A 21,489-nucleotide genomic window follows, 5' to 3' on the forward strand; every position below is an offset into this window, starting at 1 on the left:
TATGAGGAGGGGAGCTGTGGCCTTTAAGAGATGTATGCGCACTAGCGATATAACTCAAAAAATGTTGTGCTCAACAGTAGGATAGGAAAGATGACTCAAGGTGGGATGACGAGAGAAAGCCGACTCCAAGGGTAAGAAGCCAAGTATAACCAGGGAAATGCGCGCGCGCAGTACCAAGGAATTAATTAATTTTTCTCGTTTTGAGTCACCAACCTATAGAGGCTATGCAGTCTAACGGCGGGGCGGAGCTTCTGCCTACGCATAGGACTCAAAAGCACTACGGTTCTCTTACCCCCTCTTTTAGGGGCATCCCCCTAAGATAGGGCTCTGTAGAGCCCTAGGTAGAGGCCTCTCTACTCTATAATAGATTACGTAAATTTATTCTAAATTATAGATCTTTAGTATTTACTACTAAGCTTTTTCTTACTACTTATACTATTAAGTTGTACAAATGGCAGAGTGCTACTTCCCAACTTGCCGATGACTACATCATAAGAGTTGGAATTTATGGTAATATCTACCTGTTTAACACTTCTGATTTTGTGCTAAGGCCATAGCTATTAGGCATGTGCGAAGGCACTGGAAATGACATGACTTGCTTTGGTACTCGATACGGAGATAACGCAGATCAACTGGCTTCCCGCTTCGCAAAGAACGCAAATGACACCTCATTGCCGCAGGATGCAATCACTCCTTTGGTTGCAGTCGGGTTGGCTCTCCAGTCAAAGATCCTCCCGAGTCTCCTTGTAGCAGCCGCATTGATGTTCGCTCTTGGCTTTATATGCTTCCTCCTTTGCATATTCGCCTTGAAAGTGAACGAGAAGAACGAAGCGGAGGCTGGTCATTGGTGGAGGCTTTTCCGGAGAGCTACCATGATATTTTTATAGGGCTCGGTAGCACTCGCTCTGGTGTCGGTGGTTGCGCTGTTTCAAGGTGTTGGCGCATTTTCGTCAGCGTTGACACTCGGGCAGGATCTTCAGCTCAGAGCATCGCCAGGTATCACCCTACAAGTTCTTGAGTGGCTTGCTTTCGCCTTTTTCAATACCCTTCGTTTTGGGTGCTCAGATGTTAGTTTGCGGAACAGGGAAATCAGAAGACAACCAATGTCCTCCAAAGCCAGCACTATTGAAATCATCAGGACCCCCAAAAAGACTATCCTCTCTTCCTCCACCAATTAGAAGATAAGGATGCGGGAGCACATCTTAAATTTAGTAGAAGAGCGTACTAGTCCGTATCATAGGCGTTTAGGCCAACGGGGCCCGAGAGGAAGAGGGAGGAGGGGGGTGAAGAAGGTACTCAAATCACATAGGGCTCATTACGGCAGGGCAGGGTGGAGAGGGGTATAATCTGTTGTTCATGATATTCAATAGATAGGGTGAAGAGAATCAAATGCTTTCGAGGAATGTATAGATCCTAGGTTGGAATAAGGCAACTTACGAGTTATCCAGTGCATTCACTTTCTCAAAACAGAACCCGTCTTGCTGCCACAATTCCAGAGATGTCCCACTTCTCAGGTACCGTTCGCTCCATCCACATCTGCCAATCTTTGTCCACCGATGGTTTCATAATGTTTGCATATTCCCAATACTCAGGATACCACCCCGCTTCTTCCCAATCCAAGATGCCTATCACAGGACAGTCATCTCCCTCTCCAATCATGATGTTACGCGGCGCGATATCTGCATGAGTGAAAACAGTTGTTTCGGACTTAGGAAGCATGTGTGGAAGTTCTTTCTCGTAACGGCGTCCAGCACAATCCAAGTAACGCTCATAGATGCGCAAGCGTAGCTCAACGTCGCTGGCAAGCGGATCTGGGCTTCGATTTGGCAAAGGCTCGATGAGGATATCATTTGATGCGGTACCGTCGGCGCAGCACTGGAAAAAGTTGGCGAATCGGGCAGGTTTGGGTATTGCTCGAAATCGGTAGATCAAGTCCCAAATTTGGCGACAGATATGTTCTTTCATATCATCATGGCCTTCGAAGTCGTTCCAGAGCCTGTCCAGGCTCTCGCCGTCCACATAGCTCATGCAGATATGCCCATCACGCTCTGCGAAGGAAGATGAGTATACGGTAGGCACCGAAACGCTTGTATAGTGTTGCACAAGACGAAGAGCCGCTTCTTCGCGAGGTTTAACTCGATCTCCCGACTTCTCCACGAAATCACCGCGGCGAATGATGACTGCTCCCGGTTGCCGGCTCAAAATCCGAGGGGTATCGGCCCCTGTAAGCCGGTCAGTATCAGAAATGATGGAACATTTTCGCCATTATTTACTAGGCCTGGACATTGCGAATGAATGCAACTAACGTCGTTCCCTCCACAAGGTCTGATGTAGGAAGCTATCACGGGTCGAACGTAAGTTAGAGGTTGATTGGTTGTTGTACTGTGGGGAGCAAGTGTCTAGCTAATTAATTGAGTGATTCGATCCTACTCGGTTTCAGCCGCGATTTCTCCGCGGCTATGCCCGGTGTGGCCAACGTGGCAGACACAAATTTCAAATCCAACTTCTTAGAACAGGAGATCACGCCCCTCAGTATCAACCCTATCTTTAGCGCTCCGCTTCAGCATCATCTCCTCGAAGGGCCAAGAGAAGCAACGACATTATGCCGCAGACAGGCAAACACAAAGAAAAAGCGGGGAGAGCCCTCGCGACTCGTACATCCCGCCAAACGGCATGGCTTGGCGATTCCAGCGAACATTCATGCGATGGAGACGCGGTTTCGTTATGCGCGCAGTCTGCGCATCGAGCGTAGGCGTGGATCGTAATTGGAGCATAGATCATGCGGCTCACGGTAGAATGTAGAATCATTGAAGGGCACAACACAAAAGAACCTGACCTCATACAATCTAAGCGCGCCGGACGATGAAGCTGCTCAGGCATCAAAGCTCCGAAGCCGGACGCGAGAAAGGTTTGAGGTGTCGAACTTGCAAGAGCGGACGGACGGCGCTCTCACACCATGTTAGAGCAATTGGCTTGGCCCTACCTAGTCAGTGGGTTTGCGGTCCCGAGGCCCTGGATCCCCGCGTCTCAGGATACCGCGCGTCATGCCCGAAGAGGGAAGCAGACGGTTCGAACGAAGTTTTGACAGGCGCTGGGGGCCGGGGCGGGAGCTGACGAGGCCTGAGATGGTGGCTGATTTCTTGAGGAGCGGAGTGTTTGAGCGTTAGTCCGCACTCACAGCAGTAAGGCATGTGTGGACGTCAATCCGTTCGTGCAGATGCTCGTGGGCACGAGAAGTTGGAAATTAGGATGTCACTGTTGCGCTTTGCAGCAAAGGTGGGCAGTACGCAATTTTGATCACACTCCGAGCTTGATCAGCTCGACTGGCCGTATGCCTTCATTGTTTTCTAGCCTGTATTGGCATACAGCTACACAATAAACTTTAGTCGTCCCATCCAGGGTCCGTAGATATCATCCAGAAAAAAATCCGTCTCCAAGCTCAGTTCCAGCTCCAGAAAAGAAGTTATGTACCCAAAAACGAACGTGATTGACAGCCTTCCCATTCTAAAAACGCCGACCTCATCCAAGTAGATGGGTGTCTAGATGTCGATGCCGAGGTTCGCGAGGTTCAGGTTCGCGAGACCGCCCGCACCGCCGGCGTCTCCGTTGCCGTTAGCCTGACCGCCACCGAGGAGGTTGCTGAGGAGCCCACTGAGTCCACCGGCGCCCTCGTCACCTGCGGCACCCTGCTGGAGCGCGGCTTCTGCGTCCTGGATGGCCTGCTCTGCGAGACCCTGACCCTGACCGTTGCCGTTGCCATTACCATTACCATTACCATTGCCCTGGTCGGCATCGGCGGTGCCATTGACAGCCGCGGCAGTGCCGTTCACGGCAGCGGCGTCATCTGCGGCGGTGGCATCTATTCGATAGTTAGCAAGGTACTTCTGAAATATCATCTCGAGTCAGGGGAAGGACTTACTTCCGGCGGCGGCAGCCTCGTCAGCAGCAGCCTGTTCGGCAGCGGCTTGCTGCTCTGCGGCAGCTTGTTCGGCGGCCGCCTGCTCAGCAGCAGCTTGCTCTGAAAGATGGGTTAGCGAGGGTCCAGTGTAGAAAAATGGACGTAGACCACATACGGGCTGCCTGCTGCTTGGCCTTCTTTCCCTTCTTCCCCTTCTTGCCTTGCGCTGCTTGAGCCGCATCAGCCGCCGCAGCCGCATCAGCTGCGGCGGTGGCATTCGCGGCGGCCGCATTCTGGTCCGCGTTGGCATTCGCGGCGTCGGCCTGCGCTTGCGCGTCCGCCTCTGCCTGCGCAGCGGCGTCCGCGTTCTGAGCGTCGGCGGCGTCTTGGTTCTGGGCCGCGTCATCTTGCTGTGCCGCTGCATCTTGGGCGTCTTGCTGTGCTTGGGCATCCTGCTGGGCCTGAGCGTCGGCTTGGGCTGCATCATTTCCTCCCTTGCCCTTGCCCTTGCCCTTCCCCTTGCGCGCCTCTAGAACAGCATTGCGGACCTCGAGGGCTCTCTTGGCGAAGTCTTCGACATAGGCTTCCTCTCGGCGACCAAAGTTGGTGTTGGGAATGACAATGTCGGCGGTGCCTGGCACGACGACGGGTCCTGGCTTGACAAACGGCGCCGGCGCAGCGGCAACGAGCGACGTAGAAAGAAGGGTAAGAAGAGGGAGAGCGGACTTCATGATGATTGATGTCTGGACGACGAGTCGAAAGACCTAAAGGAGGGTATAAATATCGACTTTAGAGAATGTAATAGTGAGCTCAGCTCTCACAAGAAGGAAAGTAAAGAAGTAGTGCCCTGCACCAAAGAAGGATTGAAAGACTGGAACTGGGCGTGAAGATGGAGCGTGAGTCCAGAATGCCTTGGCCAGTGGTTGAGATATATACTCATTGCAGCGCTATGACCGCAAAGAATATTTAGAACTGAATCGACGCCCAAGGGATCAGGCCCGTCAACAAGGTGATCGTTTAGGAGATCCCGTGTGCATCTAACGCTTGATGCCGGAGAATGCCTTGCGCTGGCCAGGCTCGAAAGGGGAGACATAGAGTCCCCACTCTTCTCTCACAGGGACAGGAAGCTACACGTCGCTTAAAGGCCCTGAACCAGATTCGGGTGAGGCATCGAACCTTTTGCCTTGGCTGCAGGTCTAAGGAAACGACGAATAAAACGCATTGAAGGTCGAAAAAGCGGGTTGGATGACGCCAGGTCAATGCCGCGCTCCAATGGCATGGAGAGATCCCAAACTGTAGTCCCAACGTCCTTCGTTAGAGAGCGTGTAACAGACAGGCCGGGGTCGGTGGGAGCTAAAAAGAAGCTTATTCAAACGCTTAAGTTCGGTGTGTGACTGAGGCCGCGGCTGCGCAGGGGGAGTTGACGCTTGGCCGGTTTCAGAACAAGACCGAAGCGAGGAGGGAGTGTTGCAGCCTCAACTCGGAGGGCTCGACCACGTGAGAGGATCTCAGAGGACTGGGCGGCGCTACGAGGGCGAGGATTCGAGCGGGAACTGGACAGCGCGTTGGTTCTTTCTCTCCGGCGATGCTCGCTCTCGCAGCAAAGGATCGCTAAGACGAAGTACGTTCTTTTAGACCCCCAACATTATCAGCCAGTCTTGAAGGCCCCTTCTCGCTCTTCCGGGGCCTACTCATTGTCTGCCAAAGTAGGCATCTAATTCAAATTCCCCCAGGAAACGCTGTGGTGTGTTTGCGTGGCCATCGCGAGTTTCATTTCACGCCAGGCTTCCGGGAGAGGTGAATCCGGGCGGAGTTTCGCCAAGTCTGGAATGATGGACGCGTTGATAGACGTTTGACAGTCTCTTTGCGGGTCGGCAGCGCACATTGCAGAAAAAGGTCCAGTTATTCTCCGACAGATGGCGGGTAGACGCAAATGAGCGGAGCTCCGAGGCGGACCTCGGAAGATGGATGACTACAAGCTTCGGCGCGGCGGAGCTATTGGCCGCTCAACGTGCCCCGAGGGCAGGAAGCTGGCGCGAGAAATAGTTGTCGCGACTCCAAATATGGCCGATACGCTGCGGATTTTACGAAGTCTTCCTGACCCGTGACGGTCATACTGTGGTAGCCAATGTGGTGTTGATGGAGGTGCAATGGACGCGCCGTCCAATCAGAGCCCCGGTAATTAAATTCCGCTTAGCCTCGGGTGCGCAAAGCATATCGTCATGGTCCGATGGCGCGGCTCATTCTCAAGAATGTGGTCGTGAAGGTGCTTCTTTTCCCACACCACGGCTCACAATGGCTCTCACATTGCCTGCAATGGCTTCCAGAACGCTGCCCGCGTCCATAGGCCGACGAATTTTCGCAACCTCAAAGCCTTCCCGCCTACCGAATCGCACTTTCGCCAGCGCCACGCCACGACGGCGCGAACTGTGGGAGTCATATCGGCCAGCTTTACGGATCGCCGGTCAACGGAGAGCCATCTCGTCCACATCACGAGCAAGATTTGCTGCGGTGGACGACGCATTCGATGCGAGGCAGCAAGACCGCGAGGCTGATGAGGTTGATGTGTGCATTGTGGGCGGTGGCCCCGCGGGGCTGTCTGCAGCCATCAAGCTAAAGCAGCTGGCAAATGAGGCGGGCAACGATGGCTTTAGGGTACTCCTGCTGGAAAAGGCCGGGGAGCTAGGTGATCACATACTGTCAGGCAATGTCATCGAGCCCTCCGCCCTCAGCGAGCTCCTGCCTGACTGGAAGTCGGAGGACAATCCGAATCGATTCGAGCACATAACGCCCGCCAAGGAGGACCGGATGCGCTTCCTCACCAAGAACAGCTCCATATGGATACCGAAGCCCCCGCAAATGAGCAACCACGGCAACTACATAATAAGTCTGAATCAATTGGTCAAATGGCTGGGCGAGAGGGCAGAGGAGGTAGGCGTCGAGGTATATCCCGGCTTTGCGGCCTCCGAGATACTGTACAATCATGAGGGCGTCGTCAAAGGTGTGGCAACCAATGACCTCGGCATTGCCAGAAACGGAAAGCCCAAGGACTCGTTCGAACGAGGAATGGAATTCCATGCCCGGGTCACGCTCCTAGGAGAGGGCTGCCACGGTAGTCTGACGAAGCAAGTCGTCAAGAAGTATGACCTGAGACGCGATAGCCAGCACCAGACATACGGTCTCGGAGTGAAGGAAGTTTGGGAAGTACAGCCGGAGAAATTCCAGCCAGGCCTGATTGTCCATTCCATGGGCTATCCTCTTCCCTCAGATACCTACGGTGGTGGTTGGATGTACCACTTCGGGGACAATCTCGTCAGCATCGGGCTCGTTGTCGGGCTCGATTACCCTAATCCCTGGTTGGCGCCCTACGGCGAGTTCCAGAAGATGAAGCATCATCCGCTGTATAGCGAAGTCCTTGAAGGAGGCAAATGTATATCCTACGGTGCGAGGACTCTGAACGAGGGCGGTTTCCAGTCAATACCGAAATGCGCGTTCCCCGGAGGCGCCCTGATAGGTGACACGGCCGGGTTTTTGAATGTGCCGAAGATCAAGGGTACGCATACGGCCATGCGTTCAGGAATGCTGGCGGCCGAGGCCACCTGGGACGCCCTACAGGGCAACACTGATGGGGGCACAATCTTCCTCTATGATTATGAAGACAAACTCAGAAACTCCACCATCTGGACCGAGCTGAAGCAAGTGCGCAACATGCGGCCGTCGTTCCACACCCCGCTTGGCTTGTATGGAGGCGTGCTTTACTCTGGGCTGGAGGCCTACGTCTTCCGCGGCAAAACGCCTTGGACGCTAAAGCACGGCAAGCCCGATCACGCCGCAACAAAAACTGCGGATCGATGCAAGAAGATCGAGTATCCCAAGCCCGATGGTAAGATCAGCTTCGATATCTTGACAAGCGTCAGTCGGAGCGGTACGAATCACGAGGAGGACCAACCTGTCCATCTGCAGGTTAAGGACTGGGATGCGCATGCGCAAAAGGAATGGCCCAAGTACAAGGGTGTGGAAAACCGTTTCTGTCCTGCGGGTGTGTACGAGTATGTCGAGGACGAGAGCAAAGAACTAGGCGTGCGGTTCCAGATCAACGCCCAAAAGTAAGTCTGGTGCTCTACGCTTCGAGTGCAAACCGTAAATCTAACGCGTCTAGCTGCGTCCATTGTAAAACATGCGACATCAAGGTACCTGACCAGGACATCAACTGGACAACCCCGCAGGGCGGCGAGGGTCCCAAGTACGTGTTGACCTAAGTTTGGGAGAGGGCTATCGGGAGCGATCGTATTCGCACATCGGCATTTGTATTCCTGGAATCCGGTGTCGCTATTAGCGCGACGAAAGGGCCTGTACCCTTTTCTGCGATATGGAGAATAGACTCGGCGAGCCGCGTTTGGAGGCCGGGCACATTTGCAAAGCCAACTCAACGCCGGCAGTACCTGGTAATGCTATCCGTGGATAAACTACCGAACCAGTTTCCTCCGGTGGATGTGCCGACCGGTAGACACACTAGACTGAGGCAGAGGCAGACTAATCCCCTTAGCCAACCATGTGCAAAGCTTTCTCGTCTCATCAGGCTGGCATGGTGCGATGTTGCTGCCCAGATGCCCAACCCAAAGCCCACGAGGACCTGGGAGCCTGGACAATTTTCGTGTGCTGTCGAAAGGGAGCCAGTATAGCGCGCCCTTCACAGTGCCGTAGTCTTCCATTACCCCGCCTCTATCTTTGGTTCCTTTTTTCTTCGCTGGCAGCAGGGCGTCGAGAGTGATACTTGCACGTGACGCCAAGGCGCTAAGTGAGGCTAGCGCCTGCCATTTCATCGCCTCACTCGAGCTCATCAACTTTTCGCACCGCCCACCTCCTCTTCACCGGCCGTGCAGGGCGATCCATATCAACCCACCGTCCCCTCCATCAATACACAACACCGTTCCTACTCTTGTCCCCTGGCACAACTCCTAATCAACGCCTCTTGTTGGACATATATCCAGGTCGCATCCTCCCCGCTGCCCAGCGCCAGCACCCGCGTTTCATCGCCGCTTCCCCGCGACGGTCGACCCCTCCCACAGCGCACCCAGGCCGCCAGCTATCTTCCCAAGGTACGACAGATTACTTTGCTCATCTGCCGCGTTGGACTCGCGCGTCTCCCTGCCGATCCCGTCTCCAAGCGCAGCCTGGTCCATTGGCTTGCGCTGTCGCGCCACGAGCTCCATCCTATTTGGCATTCACTACCCCTAGCTCCCTTCTACGCAGGCTGCTCCGCATTCTTCGACTTGTGCTCACGTTCCACTACCAGGCTAGGCTCTCATCCTCGGACAGATCCGATCCTCGCACGAAGCCACAATGACAGAGGTTTCTTCTACCCGCCTCTACCTGGGCAATCTCCCCCGCAATGCCACCAAGGCGGACGTCGAGGCCCACTTCCAGACCCATGGGACTGGCGAGATTACTGAGATCAAGCTCATGAATGGCTTCGGCTTCATAGAGTACAAGGATGCAATGGACGCCCGCGATGTTGTTCCAGGTGAGGCTTCCTTCACGCTCCACATCAAGACATCTGCTGACCTCCGCCATAGCTTTCCGTACGTAGAGTACTCCGTGTCCCATTGACCAAGCGCCTAACCGTGTCCAAGATGGCTCCGACTTCATGGGCGAGCGCCTGATTGTCCAGTTCGCTCGCGGGTCGCGCCGCAATGAGAACTTCACTCCGCATGAGCGCGCGGCTCCGCGCCCACGTCGTACTCCTTTCCGGATGAGGATTGCCAATCTTCCGGTCGAGACCAGCTGGCAGGTTAGATACCCCGATCCTTGGATTTCCTGTGTTTCCGGTTAGGGCCAGATCCCCACCTCTGGAATGTGGCTTTGTTTTCGCGTGCTTCCCGTTGCTGCATTACTGGATTTGGACTCCGCTTAACCTCGAATCTCTAGGACCTCAAAGATTTTGCCCGGCAGTCTGGCCTGGATGTCGTCTACTCCGAAGTGGGTCGCGAGCGCGACGGTACTGGGTCAGTATTTCGTCCTGGAGCCTAGGCTGCATCTGCTAACACTCTCATAGATTCGTGGAATATGAGACGGCCGCCGATCTGAAGACCGCAGTGGAGAAGCTGGACCGCCGTGAGTTCAAGGGTCAGGAGGTCCAATGCACCCAGGACGTCTCTGACCCGCCCCCACCTCCCCCGTTCAAGCCTCGAGTCGCCTATGGTGGCCCCGGTGGGGCAGATGATCGAGGACGTGACAGGTACCGGTCGCGCTCGCCTGCTGGTCGACGTGGATACCCGCCTGCTCCGTACGACGACTACTACGAACGCCGTGGTGGTGCGCCCCGGGGTTATAGTCCCCGCCGCGATGACTACCGCCGCCGCACTCCACCGCGGGACTTCTACGAGAGCCGTGACAGGTATGGGCGTTCGCCACCTCGTGGCCGCGGCCCGGCTGATGAATATGGCCCTCCTCGCGCACGCTACCCCGAAGACCCGTACGATGCTCGCGGTCCACCACCCCGTCGCTACGATGATCCCTACGTGAACGGCCACGCTCGTCCATACGAGGGTCGTCCGCCGTCCCCGCGTGGAGCACGCCCGCGAAGCCCAGCAGCTCGTCCCCCTTATGAGGCAGAATATCCTCCGAGGGGCCGTTACTGGTAATTTGTCCCTCCATCTATCTATGTAGCTCCGGCTGCGCTTGACCTATACTCATCCGGCTAGATCCCACATCGCCAAAAGTCGCTGAAGGGTGCCAGGCCCGGTGATGTGCTTTCAGGATGATTTCAAGGAGACTGGCTTACTCTAGGGATTTTGAAGCTCCGGACATGTGCCCAGCATGCCAGGGTTGGATTTTGTCCAGTGTTCGTTCCCAGGCCCTCGGGCGGTTACAGCTCATCGGTTCCTCTTGTTACGGGCGGAGATCGGACTACATTTGGGACAGAATCCTTTGGTATTGTTATACACGTCGTGGAGGACTCTACTCGCAAACTCAAAATAGTCAGGCTATAGTGAGGCTTTTTTCTCTTTCTTTACGTGATGGTTGGTCTATGTACACTAGTTCTCGATCTTTTGTGATCGACGGTGGGATTCTCATTAGGGGTTTCACCGGAAAATCAGGAGCATGGTCTCTTTCCGATTCTGGCCTGCATTGCGTGCCTTTCAAAAGTGAAGCGGGTGGCAAGCACTGTGCCTTCAGCCTGCTGCAGGATTGCTGCTCCAGGGCGAGAAAGCGTGGGGAGCGGGATTGAGGGGTTTCGGCGTTCCGTCCTTGGCCGATGAGCCGACTTTCTAGGTTCGTACTTCGTATTCGAGCACAACGTGGGGATGGGCTGATGTAACATGATCACGGCGAATTCGGAGAGTGCTAAGCAACGGCGGGTCTAGCAACTGCGCAGCAAGAGTATAAAAGATGGAATGCTGCTACTCATCTTCATGTATGCCAATAGAGCTGGGAGCCTTCGTGAAGAGATAGCTTAGGAGCGGCATTGAAGTTGCGCGAAATATTCAAGGCGCGATCTGGTCGAAACAAAGAGCAATATGGCGGACTTTGGAAAGAAAGTTGACGAAGCGACGGACGGGGAGAAACCGCAGATTTTGGGTGTTGTTGCATTGGCGGTGGATAGGGATGGTATGTCCTTTTGCTCTGCTCTCTATTTCCTCTCTTCTCTTCCCGTTGGTCTGCCATCCCTTGGCAAGGCTCAAAACACCATCATCTTTTTGAACAAGAATCACGGCTAAGAGACCCACAGGCAACACACTCCTCTCCCACGCCTCCGGCAAAACCTCCCTAAAACCAGACGCACCCCCCATCTCCCCCTCCTCCGTCCTCGTCCTCGCCAGCTGCACCAAACTCCTCACCTCCCTCGCCTCCCTCCGCCTCGTCCAAGCCGGGACCCTAGCTCTCGATGACCCCGCGCTGATCGAGACATACCTCCCCGAGCTGTGGCACCTCGACGTCCTGACCTCCGCCCCCGGCGAGGACCTCAAAACCGCGAAGCGCGAGAAACCAATCACCCTGCGCCAGCTGCTGACGCACTCCAGCGGCAGCAGCTACGACGTGCTCGACCCGCGGCTGATGGACTGGCGCAGCGCGCGTGGCGAGCCGCCCATGGCGTTTGCGGGCGAGCTGCCCGGCGCGATTACCACGCCGGCGCTGTTCCAGCCCGGCGAGGGGTGGGCGTACGGCGGGAACTTGGACTGGGCGGGCTTGCTAGTGGAGCGCGTGAGCGGGCTGACGCTCGGTGCGTTCCTGCGGAGAGAAGTATTCGACGTCGTGGGCTGCGATGCGCGCGTGGGGTTTGACAGGCGGGAAGTCGCTGGCGAGCAAGGCGTGGTGCAGACGGTGACGAACTGGGAGGACGGCAGCTTGGTCGACTACCCGTGGCCGCCGGCGCAGTTGAAGAGCCACAGGGGCGGCGGCGGGCTGGACTGCTCGGCGGAGAACTACGTCAAAGTGCTCGCGGATCTGATTGCGGTGGAGCCGAAGATTCTGAGTAAAGACACGCTCGCGCTGCTCTTCGCGCCGCAGTTCAGCGAGGGCTCGAAGCCGCTCGCGGCGCTGCGGGCGGCGTCTCCGGTCTTCACGAGCATGACTGGCGCGCTGACGGGCTCGCTTTCTTTGGCGTCGATCAACCATGCGTTAGGGGGCTTGCTTATCACAGAGGATAATCCGGAGCTGGGCAAGTCGGCAGGGACGATGGCGTGGGGTGGTGCGTTTAATTGCCTGTGGTTTGCGAACCGGGAGGCGGGGATTGCGGGGTTCTATGGGAGTTCAATGTTCCCGCCTGGAGAGAACAGGAGTAGTGAGTTGATGGGGACGTTTGTGAAGGAGGTGTGGAGTAAGGCTGGGGCGAAGGGGAAATTGTAAAGGAGCAAGGGGTTGCGAGATTGGGGGAATTAATACGTGGGCAGACGAAAAGGAAAGAGAGATGATATAGCAGAAGTCCTTTCTGTACATGCACTCTTCAGTGTGCAAGTTGCGATATACATTCCACGACGACGCTCAAAGCCTAACTAATATCACATATATAAGAGATCACTGACTGTGGGAGCCGACCTTGATGCGCTCTGTCGCTCTGTCGCCCAGAACGCCATACGCCACCCGTGCAAATAGTAAAATAAGATACCCTCAATGCAGTAATCTATCGCTCGCCCTATTCAAAATATCCGCCGTCTTCTTGATCTGCTTCTCCGCGAGCTTCCAGTCCCTCTTCTCGATGGCGTCTCTTGCGAACGGGAAGATGGCAGAGTCATAGCCCGAGCCATAGGCATCAGGGCCGAAGATGATGTGCTTGTATTGGTCACGGCCCGGGAGCTGTTCCTCCGTTAGCATTCGCACGTCTCTTGAATTTAGCAGCAACGGAAGACTTACGCCATGCTCGCCCTTGTCATCATCATCATACGGCAGGTCTAGCAAATCCGTCTCAAAACTCGCCATCTTCGCATTATGCGCCACCCTCTGCACCGTCAACCCCTGCGTCTCAAAGCCGCCTGTGCCATAAACCTGATTATACCAAAGCGTCTCCCACTCCATAAACTCCTTCGCCTTGTCGGCAAAGTGAGCAAGCGCATCGGCGAGCGGCTGAAAGATACCAATGTCGAAGCTAGCGCCCGTCTTTTCTGTCCAATCCATAAGCGATTGGCCTTCTGCTTGCAGAGCGGCGGCGTAATCGTCGATTTTGAGAGGCATAATCGGCTCCTGCGCGAATTCGAGGATGAAGAGGACCCAGATCTGCGCGAGTAGGTTGTGGTAGACGAAGCCGGGGTCGGCGTACTTGGCAACCCATTCGAAGGTCTCGTAGCAGCTGTGGTACATGTCACCATGTTCGGGGCCAGAGAAGCCAAAGTCGATAGAGGAGGTGCCGGCCATGTCTTGGAAGGCAACATAGTCGCTTCCGGCGCCCAGCCCACCCAGCTTGCCATTGTCGTGTTCCCAAAGTTCCAGCAGTGTTTTGTTCTGATGAGGATCCATCAAGCGGTCGAGGACCCGTGTCCAGGCGTGCTGGAAGATCGGAGATCCATTGGCCCAGAGCTTGTCGCCGGTGACGCCTACATCGACGTTGATGTATACCATTGCGTTGGCGCGGAGTTCCTCCATATTAGCTTCGACGTGCTCGGTCGAGCCGATCATGTTGTACTCTTCAGCATCCCAGGAGGCAAATTCGATCGTGCGCAACGGTCGCCAGCCTTGCATACGCAGCTCACCCAGGACACGCGCAACTTCGAGCATGACAGCGGTTCCAGAGCCCGGGTCTGCAGCCCCAAAGCACCATGAGTCGCGGTGGTTTCCAATGATGATCTTCTTGGCCTTGTCCTCAGTTCCAATGAGAGATCCAAAGAAGTTCGTAACGCGCTGCTTCTCCACCTCATCTTGGAAGTTCTGAAGATTGACCTTTGGCGACTTGTCGGGGTGTCCGGACCAATAGCCCACATCTGGTACAGCTCCTTTCCACTCTGGGAAACCTTCATTGCCGATGCCATCTATCGACTGAAGAAGTTTCTGCGCATCCTTCCATGATATGGGAATGCTGGGAATTGTCGGCAAAGCCGGGTTCTTATCTTTGGGCATGCGCTCCTCGTCCTTGGTGCTGGCTCGTCCGGGGGTAAGGGGGTCGCCAACGATCATGTTTGAAAGAGCAACGGAGCCTCGCTGCACGCTGTCTTCTGGCCTCCAGCGGCCATTCGGCCAGACGTCGCCCTTCTTGAAGCCGTCCTCAGCGGGGTCGGAGTACATGATTACGCCCGCAACGCCTGCGTCTTGCGCTGCTTTGACCTTCATAGCCCTATCCGACTGTGTGCCGTAGTATCGCATGATAACTACCGCCCCTTGGACGTCGATCCCGCTGTCCCAGAGCGTCTTGAAGTCCTTCTTGTGTCCGTAATTGACGTAGATTAGAGGTCCAGTAACATTCCCAGACGCCGAATATCCATGGAACGTAGCTGTCTGCGGCCGTGGTGGATTGTAGACCGAGTTCTCTTCCAACTTCGCTTCCCAAGCTTTCTCCGGTGGGTCGACTATTGCGATTCGACGGCCGCCTTCCTTGGGATAATTCATGTACACATAGTATCTGCACGTGTCAGCGACCACAGACGAACCAGGCATCCTCCCACATACTCATCGTGGGTCAATGTATCCATATGCGACTCCCTGAACCTGCTCTGAATCCACTGTCCGAGGACGTAGCTCCCTTCCGATCCCCCGACATGGTCATACGATGTGATATACTTGAGGTTCTCTTGTATCCTCCAGTTTTCCACGTTCTGTAGAGCCGTCTGCCGGACCCACTCGGGATTAAACGGCGCCCCGAACCCTCCTCCACCCATGGGCACGATCTCGCTCACGACCAGCATATACACCAGCGAGATAATCACTATCAGTCCGCATAATCTTGCTATTACCGCCCAGCCCGGCTTATACTCCGGCGGTATCGAGGGAAGCTTCGACTTTAACCACTCAAAGCCAAATGACGGCCACGGTATCCGGGGGAGGTGGAAGCTAGAGAACGAGTTCGTGATGCTGTAAAACCGCTTCGAAAACCGGCCCCGCGATCTGTTCCTGTGCGCGCGCCCGTCGTCTGCAGATTCCGGATCCAGAATATCCATCTCTTCCATTGTCTGCCTCAGCGCCGCGTCCTCGGCATCCCCAACCGGACTTCCCAGCCCGCTACTATCATCCTCGCTGGACCGCGCCGATTGCACTGAAGGCGGGTGGTAGTATCCATTCCGTCTTCGCGAATTCGAGCTCGAGCCAAGATCGTGCCCGAGGAGGGTCTGCCGCTCTGCATCGTCGCTGACTTCTTGTGGGCCGAGGCGGGATAACGGGCGGGAGGATGTGGCTTCTTCGTAGGTGGGGATTGGCGGATCTTCGTGGACTTCATAGAGATGCTTTTCGTCGGCCATTGGGGGTGTGGGTGGACCCGCGGGGTCCTCGTGCGGTTGCCGGTGGTGCGATAGGGGGGTAGCTTGCGCGTACGATTAGGTGTTGAGGAAGGGGGTATTACCGAATGCGCATATACATAGTGAAGGGGAGAAGTGAGCGACAATGTCTATGTGGATAAGGAAAGGGAAGATGAAGGGAATGTTTCGGGTCTTGTTGCAGGCGATGGCGCTGGACTTGAGTGTCACGTCTGGAGATGGCGTTCCAGGGTTGCGGAGACCTCGACCGCCGAGCCAGCTACAACTCCACCTCCAAGCCTTCGCCTCCGCTGACTGCTCCACCAGTTCCGGTGAGACGATTTTCCTGGCCGACCAAGAGATATTTACGGTGAACACGAAACTGATTGCATTTTGCTCGACGATACTGTGCCTGCGGGATCGCGCCATGTGCTCCGGAAGCGACAGAAGCTCTGAGACCTCTCGAAACACGCCAGCGCCCATTCGACACTTGTTCGTGCTGGACTCGACGAATGGTGGCATACGTGTTTAACATTGCAAAGATGTTGCTAAGTATATACAGATACTGAAATAGATCGCTTCACATTCTTTTCGACCTCAACTTGACCGCATACTACCTCCGTCTACATATTCCGACCGCCGGTCACGCTAATGGTCTGTCCATTGACATAGCTGAACAGCGGGCTAGCTACCGCCAATACCGCGCTCGCTGCCTCCGTCGCTGTGCCTGGTCTCCGCAGCGGGATGTCTAGGTGCTGCTCTCCTGCACCAGCTGCACCCGCCTTCTGAGCCTGCGGTATACCGAGCGCGACCTTCTCCCCGTCCGGAGTTGTCACGAAAGCGCCAGCCTCCTTCGCCGCCGTCAATCGAGTGAGGATATGACCGAACGCGACCGTGTTCGAGCGGACACCGAACTGCGGACCCCACCTATACATGTCAGCACTGCTTATAGCATATTGGGGGAAAGGACATACTCCTTCGCAATCGTCTTCGTCAAACCGGTAACACCCGCCTTCGCGAGCGAATAATTGATCTGCCCCGCGTTCCCATGCAGACCGGATGTGCTCGAGATATTGATAATACACCTGGGCTCACCGTCCTTGACCCTAAAGTATGGCGCCGCAGCACGCACAATCTTGAACGGCGCGGTGCCGTGGAGGTTGACAATGGTGTGCCATTGCTTGTCCGTCATCTTGTGAATCACGCCGTCCCATGTGTAGCCCGCGTTGTTGACGATGATGTGGATCCTGCCGCCGCCGAAGTCCGCCGCCTTCTTGATGAGCTCGGTGATGTACTTGTCGTCGAGGACGTCGCCTACGACCGCGATAGCGCTGCCGCCGGACTCGTTGATCTGGTTGGCTACGTCTTGTGCTTTCTCTATTGGAAGTTAGCCATCATGCCCCTCGCATCCAATGGTGAGCTGGGAGAGTTGAGAGCTGGCATACTTGCATCCACATCCGCAACCACAACCTTGGCCCCCTCGTTCGCAAACAACCTCGCAGTCTCCGCGCCAATTCCCTGCCCCGAACCTGTAATAATCGCAGTCTGGCCCGCCAACATACCCTTGGGGTAGTTGAGGTGGCCGGCGATCTGATCAATGCGCTTTGAGTAGGACATTCTCAATCAAGGGGAGCGGAACGATCAAATGTTACTTCACGGCCAACAAGAGGAAAGGAGGTTCAGCTAGAGAAAAATAGTAGATTTCCTGGGGAAGCTCATAACATAGCATTCGGTGCGATGCGGAGGCGGGTACGTTTGCCCGCATCACAACTCCCGCGGCGAGGGCCTGGGACCGAGGTTGACGGAGATCACACTAGGCGAGTTTCGGACTAGTCGGGCTGGAGGTCCAACTCTCGACATCGAGTTTCATGATTTCTCATCCAATGTCCTCAATACTCCTAGGGACTTCGGCGATTTTCTAGTAAAGATTACGAAATGGATATAGTCCTCCTATATTGCTATGGGACCGTTTGCGTCAAGAAGTCTGCGCAAAAGATCTACACTGCGAAGAACGACGGCGAACTAAACCAGCAGCCTTTCTGGGACGAAGAGAGAAGCCTTGCAGTACAGCAAACGGCAAGGCTGAAGTCCATCGAACTAATAGAACGCCGCATCCAGGAACAAGCTCAAAATATCACTACTCGCCGCCGTAGCGGTGGCTCTTGCGGTTGGGAATTCTCCGGGTCCAAGGGCTCGCCGTATAAGTAAGTAAGATTGGCTTGTCTATTGTACGCACCCGCGAGGGCCTCCAGGGTAGCTGTTGCGCACGTCGTTCTATCCGGAGATTCCACACCGTGAGAGGGTGGAGGGCCGTCCATTAGGCCACCCACAGAATGCAGATCGTCACTGCGAACAAGCAATAGCAAGCAATCAGGCCTCCCTTCTACGGAACTTCCGAGCTAATCGTTTACGTATATGTTCAGCGGCTTGAGGGTCAACAACGCGATCGCCACACATGACGATGTTGATGTAAAGAATAGAACACGAGGCTTTCACAGCCTCATGGGCGAATACCCCTTTCGACTGAGCCGCATGGGGTCGTGGAGAGGGCATCATGGATGTCCTCCAAGGGGGTCGAGGAGTATAAGAGAAGTCTCAATATCATTCAGTCTAAGCCACTTCAATCTTCAAGTCCTACCACAATACCTTTCCATCCTCAGAGTTTCAAGAACACACTTTTCCTGAGAACTACATCCACATCCACATCCACCCCACAACCCTCCTCCCAACCATCTCAACCATCATGTTCCCCAACCTCCCCACGACCGCAACCGCAGCAACGACCCTCCTCTCCCTCCTCACAGCAACAACCCTCGCCGCGCCCCCAGCACCACTACCTCGCGCCGCCGACACAAACGCCACGGCGCTCTACGGCCCCAAGTCCTGCGACATCGCCTTCTCCGGCGCTATCACCTACCAGCTCGACCTGGACGACTGCTCCATCGGCGAAGTAACGTCGCAGATCCCCGGCAGCCCTAAGCACGTCTGCGACGGCGGGGATGCGTCCAAGGTGCTCGCAGGCGGCGACACCGTGTGGCAGATTGGCTGCGCTGATGGGTAAGTCAATTAACTAACTACATGCCTACCCACACTACACTACGGCTACACTACTGCTCTACCGCTATATTTCCCTTCTCTCCGCCCGCTTGGAAAAGTCCGCATATCGCTGACGTTTTCTTTCTTCACCACCAGACACATCGACATCAAAGGCAACGGCCAAGCCGTCGAGATCCACATCCCGTCCTTTGGCGACGCGACCATCGACATGGGCGAGCCGGAGTACACGCTGTACGACTGCGGGAATGCGAAGTGCAGTATTTATGAATTCAGCCTGTGCGCGTGCGGGAAGAGCGGGACGCCGTGGAAGGATTGTACGGGGGATGGAGCATAGGCCGCTCAGCAGGTTGTACAGCCCTAGCCATCTAATACAGTACCTCAAGCTAATAAGAACGTAGATCATAAATCATAAATCATAAATAATAGAGGACTCGAAAGAAGTTTTGTTCACTATGAGAAAATATGAGAAGCACTTTATGTGCGTCGAAGGGGAGGGGACGTTCGCGACAATCAGGATATGCTACGAGTGGCACGAGGTTCAACGACCCACGACTTTTCTCCTCGGGCGACGTAGTCTACACTATCACATACGAGGCTTTAGCTTATCAAATATGCCATTCCCGCCTTGCGTACAGTTTGAGGCTCTTAAACGACCGTGCCACCAATCAGATTGAGGAGAGTTCAGCCTCGCAACCCATTCACGATGGATGTCCCTCCCGACCTGTCATTAGCTATAAAACAATCAGCCAGTCTGACTTGCATATTGCTCTCCTGATATCATTGGATCTTCGAAGCTCACCATGCGCCTAAAGTGGGGTCATTGCCATCCGCCTGACCCTTTCTCCGGTGCCCCCACAACGTCCCTCGCCAGAGTTAGACGCATGCAGATGATTCATTGATAGTGTCCCTGCCGTGAAAGTGGGGCATGTGAACAGTCAAGCGTATATCGTAAAGCAATTAAGGCATAATGCCGAAGCGAAGGTGTCGTCCTTTTTGTTCAGCCATACCATTCCCTGGGACCTAGCGCCGTCCATCATGGCTCCATCCATGGTTCTCTCTCCTCTTATCGAGCCATACTACTCCAAGAGTATTGAGCGGAAGTACCAGCTTAGATTTGGAACAGGCCGTTTTCGGCATGAAGCTCCTCAACCCCGTGGGGCAAAAATCGAATATCTCCCTAATTGGAACGAATTCATAGCTCGGCGTGCAAGACGACTTCTTGCTGGTGGTGTTGAAGCGGAGGTACCCGAAGGATGGCCTGCCCGGTTGAGCGGGCGTATGGCGTGGAAGGGGCAAGATTTCGACGGCGAAGACGAATTTGCGTATCGTCTCTCTGAGCAAGAGAAGGTAGAGATCGACGAAGCCCTGAAGCATTTCAAGGGTCAGTCTAATTATCGCAGCAAATCCTCATCGATTACCTCCACCGCTGACATACACAAGATCAAGAGCTTGATGGAGATGAAGTCTCCCAAAAAAACTTTCCGCTGCCCACCTTCGCTCCTCACCTTGCCCGCATCTGTGAAGAGATCTACACTGGGCGCGGCGCCATGACCATCCGAGGCCTGGATGTGAATAAGTATACGCCAGCAGACCTGGTGGTGGTATTCTTGGGCATCTCCAGCTACATTGCGGAGAAACGCGGGTTGCAAGATAGGGACTGCAACATGATCAGTGCGTAGCTTTCTTCTAGTAGGCGAAGCGTTTACTAAGTATTGTTAGAGCACATCATTGATACGGAGAAGGAGGAGTCGCAAGTTGAACTGGTAAGGGTTCTTCAGGCGTTTATCTAATGCGTCGCCATTGGATGGCGAATAGTGACAGGCATATAGCCCCTTCATACCGACGTGACATGCGACGTGTTAGCGACTCTGACCCAAAAGTGCTCCACTCGGGGCGGGGAAGGGACCATTGCGTCATCATGGACCATCTACAACGAGCTTGCTGCCACAAGGCCCGACCTGATTCATGTCCTGGCGAAGCCTGATTGGCCTCACGACACGTAAGCAGAGTCCCTGCGAGATCGAGCATTACCCTGACGTAGCCCAGGTTTGGCCGTAACCCGCCGTACTACAATCGCGCACTGCTCTACCACGCCGATGGCAAAGTGATCCTGAATTTCTCTCGTCGCCTCTTAACCGGCCACACCACACTTGAGCCACGCTCGCCGAACATCCCGAACTTGACTGAGGCGCAAGCCGAGGCTCTAGATGCCGTTCACTTCATCGCAGTCGAGAAACAGAAGAAACTGCCGATGGAAGAAGGTGACATCCGCTTCATCAACAACATGGGACTGGTCCATGGCAGGGACGCGTTCTTCGACCACGACGGCTCAGAACTGAGCAAAAGACATCTGCTTCGCTTGTGGTTGCACAACGAAGAGAAAATATGGAAGTTACCACCGGCGTTGCAGCTCATTTGGGATCGGGTATTTGCAGACGACGAAAGGGTCGGGAGATGGGAACCCGAGCCACCAACACCTGAACCTCGACCCGATGGCCCCGGCCCGAGGTCTCCCTCGCCTTGTGACTAGAATAAGTTGACTGAAGGTAGCTGAAAAGGGCCCTACGAGGGTAGACAGTGTTGGAGGTGCTCGTCGAATCTGCTCAGTTACATGGATTTCGAGATGGAGGGCTGCGGCAGGTTTCTCATAAACCAAAT

General features: G+C 55.1%; 10 protein-coding genes across 10 annotated transcripts; 6 read left to right on the forward strand and 4 right to left on the reverse strand.

Annotated features, from left to right (window-relative positions):
- Positions 1 to 1,359: 1,359 nt before the first annotated feature.
- Positions 1,360 to 2,387, reverse strand: BU26DRAFT_542983 (kinase-like protein). Its single transcript, XM_033831677.1, has 2 exons — positions 2,274 to 2,387; positions 1,360 to 2,222 (listed from the first exon to the last, which is right to left on the reverse strand). Exons 1-2 carry the CDS (start codon positions 2,284 to 2,286, stop codon positions 1,462 to 1,464), a joined length of 774 nt encoding a protein of 257 aa, XP_033679319.1. The 5' UTR covers positions 2,287 to 2,387; the 3' UTR covers positions 1,360 to 1,461.
- A 1,152-nt stretch (positions 2,388 to 3,539) lies between these two features.
- BU26DRAFT_569307 (uncharacterized protein) lies at positions 3,540 to 4,629 on the reverse strand (the record flags this gene model as incomplete). Its single annotated transcript, XM_033833871.1, has 3 exons — positions 3,540 to 3,859; positions 3,920 to 4,018; positions 4,074 to 4,629. 3 exons carry the CDS (start codon positions 4,627 to 4,629, stop codon positions 3,540 to 3,542), a joined length of 975 nt encoding a protein of 324 aa, XP_033679320.1.
- A 1,585-nt stretch (positions 4,630 to 6,214) lies between these two features.
- Positions 6,215 to 8,157, forward strand: BU26DRAFT_435339 (electron transfer flavo protein-ubiquinone oxidoreductase-like protein; the record flags this gene model as incomplete). Its single annotated transcript, XM_033824123.1, has 2 exons — positions 6,215 to 8,004; positions 8,058 to 8,157. 2 exons carry the CDS (start codon positions 6,215 to 6,217, stop codon positions 8,155 to 8,157), a joined length of 1,890 nt encoding a protein of 629 aa, XP_033679321.1.
- Positions 8,158 to 9,241: 1,084 nt separating this feature from the next.
- On the forward strand, positions 9,242 to 10,542 carry BU26DRAFT_569309 (uncharacterized protein; the record flags this gene model as incomplete). Its single annotated transcript, XM_033833872.1, has 5 exons — positions 9,242 to 9,422; positions 9,475 to 9,480; positions 9,532 to 9,689; positions 9,827 to 9,903; positions 9,954 to 10,542. The coding sequence occupies 5 exons, from the start codon at positions 9,242 to 9,244 to the stop codon at positions 10,540 to 10,542; spliced, it is 1,011 nt and encodes a 336-aa protein (XP_033679322.1).
- On the forward strand, positions 10,510 to 11,292 carry BU26DRAFT_97884 (uncharacterized protein). The gene is made up of 2 exons (XM_033836568.1): positions 10,510 to 10,538; positions 10,603 to 11,292. Exon 2 carries the CDS (start codon positions 10,659 to 10,661, stop codon positions 11,127 to 11,129), a length of 471 nt encoding a protein of 156 aa, XP_033679323.1. The 5' UTR covers positions 10,510 to 10,538; positions 10,603 to 10,658; the 3' UTR covers positions 11,130 to 11,292.
- Position 11,293: 1 nt separating this feature from the next.
- Positions 11,294 to 12,879, forward strand: BU26DRAFT_97981 (beta-lactamase/transpeptidase-like protein). Its single transcript, XM_033836569.1, has 2 exons — positions 11,294 to 11,509; positions 11,631 to 12,879. The coding sequence occupies exons 1-2, from the start codon at positions 11,419 to 11,421 to the stop codon at positions 12,746 to 12,748; spliced, it is 1,209 nt and encodes a 402-aa protein (XP_033679324.1). The 5' UTR covers positions 11,294 to 11,418; the 3' UTR covers positions 12,749 to 12,879.
- On the reverse strand, positions 12,823 to 16,020 carry BU26DRAFT_464462 (Zn-dependent exopeptidase). Its single transcript, XM_033825165.1, has 3 exons — positions 14,996 to 16,020; positions 13,253 to 14,948; positions 12,823 to 13,195 (listed from the first exon to the last, which is right to left on the reverse strand). The coding sequence occupies exons 1-3, from the start codon at positions 15,778 to 15,780 to the stop codon at positions 13,010 to 13,012; spliced, it is 2,667 nt and encodes an 888-aa protein (XP_033679325.1). The 5' UTR covers positions 15,781 to 16,020; the 3' UTR covers positions 12,823 to 13,009.
- Positions 16,021 to 16,292: 272 nt separating this feature from the next.
- Positions 16,293 to 17,517, reverse strand: BU26DRAFT_522988 (short chain dehydrogenase). The gene is made up of 3 exons (XM_033829926.1): positions 17,220 to 17,517; positions 16,749 to 17,151; positions 16,293 to 16,701 (listed from the first exon to the last, which is right to left on the reverse strand). The coding sequence occupies exons 1-3, from the start codon at positions 17,389 to 17,391 to the stop codon at positions 16,398 to 16,400; spliced, it is 879 nt and encodes a 292-aa protein (XP_033679326.1). The 5' UTR covers positions 17,392 to 17,517; the 3' UTR covers positions 16,293 to 16,397.
- A 1,000-nt stretch (positions 17,518 to 18,517) lies between these two features.
- BU26DRAFT_569313 (uncharacterized protein) lies at positions 18,518 to 19,165 on the forward strand (the record flags this gene model as incomplete). The annotated part of the gene is made up of 2 exons (XM_033833873.1): positions 18,518 to 18,831; positions 18,967 to 19,165. 2 exons carry the CDS (start codon positions 18,518 to 18,520, stop codon positions 19,163 to 19,165), a joined length of 513 nt encoding a protein of 170 aa, XP_033679327.1.
- A 681-nt stretch (positions 19,166 to 19,846) lies between these two features.
- Positions 19,847 to 21,489, forward strand: BU26DRAFT_464468 (Clavaminate synthase-like protein). The gene is made up of 5 exons (XM_033825166.1): positions 19,847 to 20,212; positions 20,272 to 20,502; positions 20,551 to 20,594; positions 20,661 to 20,830; positions 20,878 to 21,489. Exons 1-5 carry the CDS (start codon positions 19,867 to 19,869, stop codon positions 21,359 to 21,361), a joined length of 1,275 nt encoding a protein of 424 aa, XP_033679328.1. The 5' UTR covers positions 19,847 to 19,866; the 3' UTR covers positions 21,362 to 21,489.

This window comes from Trematosphaeria pertusa (genome assembly GCF_010094035.1).
Source record: "Trematosphaeria pertusa strain CBS 122368 unplaced genomic scaffold BU26scaffold_15, whole genome shotgun sequence".
Lineage (NCBI taxonomy): Eukaryota > Fungi > Ascomycota > Dothideomycetes > Pleosporales > Trematosphaeriaceae > Trematosphaeria > Trematosphaeria pertusa.